The 2,460-nt window shown below is 23.0% G+C and overlaps 1 protein-coding gene across 2 annotated transcripts in view; it reads left to right on the top strand.

The window, feature by feature from the left end:
• The first annotated feature begins 225 nt into the window (after positions 1 to 225).
• Positions 226 to 2,460, top strand: part of LOC102672492 (CDK5 and ABL1 enzyme substrate 2) — a 5,687-nt gene continuing 3,452 nt past the window's right edge. Inside the window, exons 1-2 of one of the 2 annotated variants that reach the window (XM_006615693.2) lie at positions 226 to 243; positions 872 to 1,644. In XM_006615693.2, coding sequence (XP_006615756.1) covers positions 1,223 to 1,644 — 422 coding nt within the window. In that variant the 5' untranslated portion in view covers positions 226 to 243; positions 872 to 1,222. Of the gene's footprint in view, positions 244 to 844; positions 1,645 to 2,460 lie in introns of those variants that run through there. The other variant, XM_006615694.2, reaches the window with a different exon arrangement.

The raw sequence follows: 2,460 nt of genomic DNA on the forward strand, positions 1-2,460 counted from the left end.
AATTATTTTAATTTATCAGAAAGAAAATGAAACAGTTATTACGAAAAAAATTTGAATTTAAAAACAAGATGTATATTATAAATATAATAATGTTTTTAATAATTACACGTAATAACTTCTTTTAAAAATTGTTATATATAACTAAAAAATAATTTATAATTGTTATTTTTTAATTAAAATTGAAAGTTATCGACTGTTGGTTAATAACCTCATTAATATTAACATTGGAAGTGCCATTGAAGGGTAAGAATTTAATATTAACATCGATTGAAATATATATATATACCTATAAAACGATTATAAAGATTTATAACCATTGTTATTGTTATATTAGTAAATTATATTTGTTTCGTTTTTGTTTAGTTATAATTTTGTCAAAAATTATATTATTTTTGCAATTTTGTTTCAATAAGTATGAACACAAGTACAATGCTTAATAATTTATATTATTTTATAATTTTTATTGATTATTTTAAGAATGTGTTTTTTTTACTTCAATATATCTCTTTGAAAAATACGAAGTAATTAATATAATGTTTATAATATATACTTTTATAAACAATGTATTTTTTGCACTTATTTTTGAATAGTAAAATTATATTCATATTAAATAATAGCATTATTTATTTTTAATGTAAGAAGGAGACAATAAAATTATCACTATGTAGTTAATTTTAGAAAATTTTTATTAACCTCGTAAGATAATATGTATGATGAAAATGACAAATATAAAAAGTTCTATAAAATTTATTAAACGTTTGATAATAATATAAATTTTTATAAAAAAAAATATAATGAATTTTTTAAAGAAAAATATGAAATTTCTAGAAAATTCTCTATATTTCGACATTAATTCACATACATATGTAAGAAAATGCGCAGTCGCAGAAGAAAGTAAAGGGTACTACTCGGCCGACAAGAGGATGGATCACAGTGTTGCGTAGTAGGAAGGAAGATTGTTTCATTGGTAGCAGGATTTGTGTTTTAATCTTATGAAAGGAATCAGTACGATGATGAATGACACCGGTTCACGTTTCTACGTGCGCTGTGTGAGCATATCAATGGAAAATGTCAGGACTAAGTGTACGAGCAGTGATAATGAATTGTGATCCTAGTAGTTGTCCTCGTTTGATAAAAGAATCTTTATTGGGTGTTCGTCTTTTTCCTGGTCGTTTACGTTGGTACTCGGTAATACTGATCTATCGACACGGTCAACCGTGGAATGGCAGCAGCCTTAAAAAAGAATCATTCACGCAGAAGGTTGGCCGCGCTAACATTTCTTTCGAACATCTCTCTCGATGGCAGCCACCGCGACACCAAATTAGCTGTTCTTTCACGGAATGGTATTGCTCATACACGTACCCTTAGTGATAGTCAGACACATCAAGTTGATGTTCGTCAATCTGATTTGACCGTTTCTACTGAAGAAGTTCTCGATGACTGTACTGAAGAGCATTTAATATCATCATCTACAAAGCAAACGAGCTCTCCACAATTAGTGCCAAAAAGTGGTGAACACAATTCATTTAGTTCAAATTCTGACGGGTTATTGACTCCTGCAAAGGCAGCAGTGGCTGTATTCCTAGAACAAGAAAGAAATTATCCACAGCTTTCTACTGGATTTCATAGTTCATTCAGAGAACGGTAAACAATTTAAATTTTTTTAAATGAAAGATACATACTTTGTTTCTTCAATTTTACAGACTTAAATGAGTTTAATTTCTTGTAATTTTATAATTTATATATATTTTATTATTAATTTATATATATAATATATTTATATTAAATAATTTATAAATTATTGTATATAATAAATTTATGTTAGGAAAAGAAATTTAAATTGTTTAAGTTGTTTTACTATTTTTTGTAAATTATGAAATGTATCAAATATAATTTAAAGTTTTTATCAGTATTACTTAAAGTTTATTATCTGCTCAAAATATAAATATAATTAAATTATTGATCTTATTATATATTACAATATATATTGCAATAGATTTTTATTAAAATATATACAATAAAAATAAGTACAATAATAAATTGGTGTGATATCTTATCCATTCCTTCTAAGATTAATTATAACTAATATATTATAAAAGTACATTATTTATATTTGCCATTTATGATATGTGATTAACAAATTATATAATAATCAATAAAATAATAAATTAATGTAATTATTTTATAATGATAATTTTATAATGATATTTTATAACTATTTTTTAAAATTATATTAAAAATATTTTATATTCAACATATATTATGATGTAATATATACAATGATATGTTTTTCATAAGATAAAGATTTTTTTTATAATAATTTTGTATAACAATAGTGCTATTTATGATATTAATATAATATTATAAAATATTAATATAATATAATATAATTTTTATGTGTTAATGTATTAAGATAATATTTTAAAATAATAAGAGATTTATTTAAAACAGAGATTTATT

The sequence above is a fragment of the Apis dorsata genome, unplaced genomic scaffold (genome assembly GCF_000469605.1).
Source record: "Apis dorsata unplaced genomic scaffold, Apis dorsata 1.3 scaffold_231, whole genome shotgun sequence".
In the NCBI taxonomy this organism is placed as follows: Eukaryota; Metazoa; Arthropoda; class Insecta; order Hymenoptera; family Apidae; genus Apis; species Apis dorsata.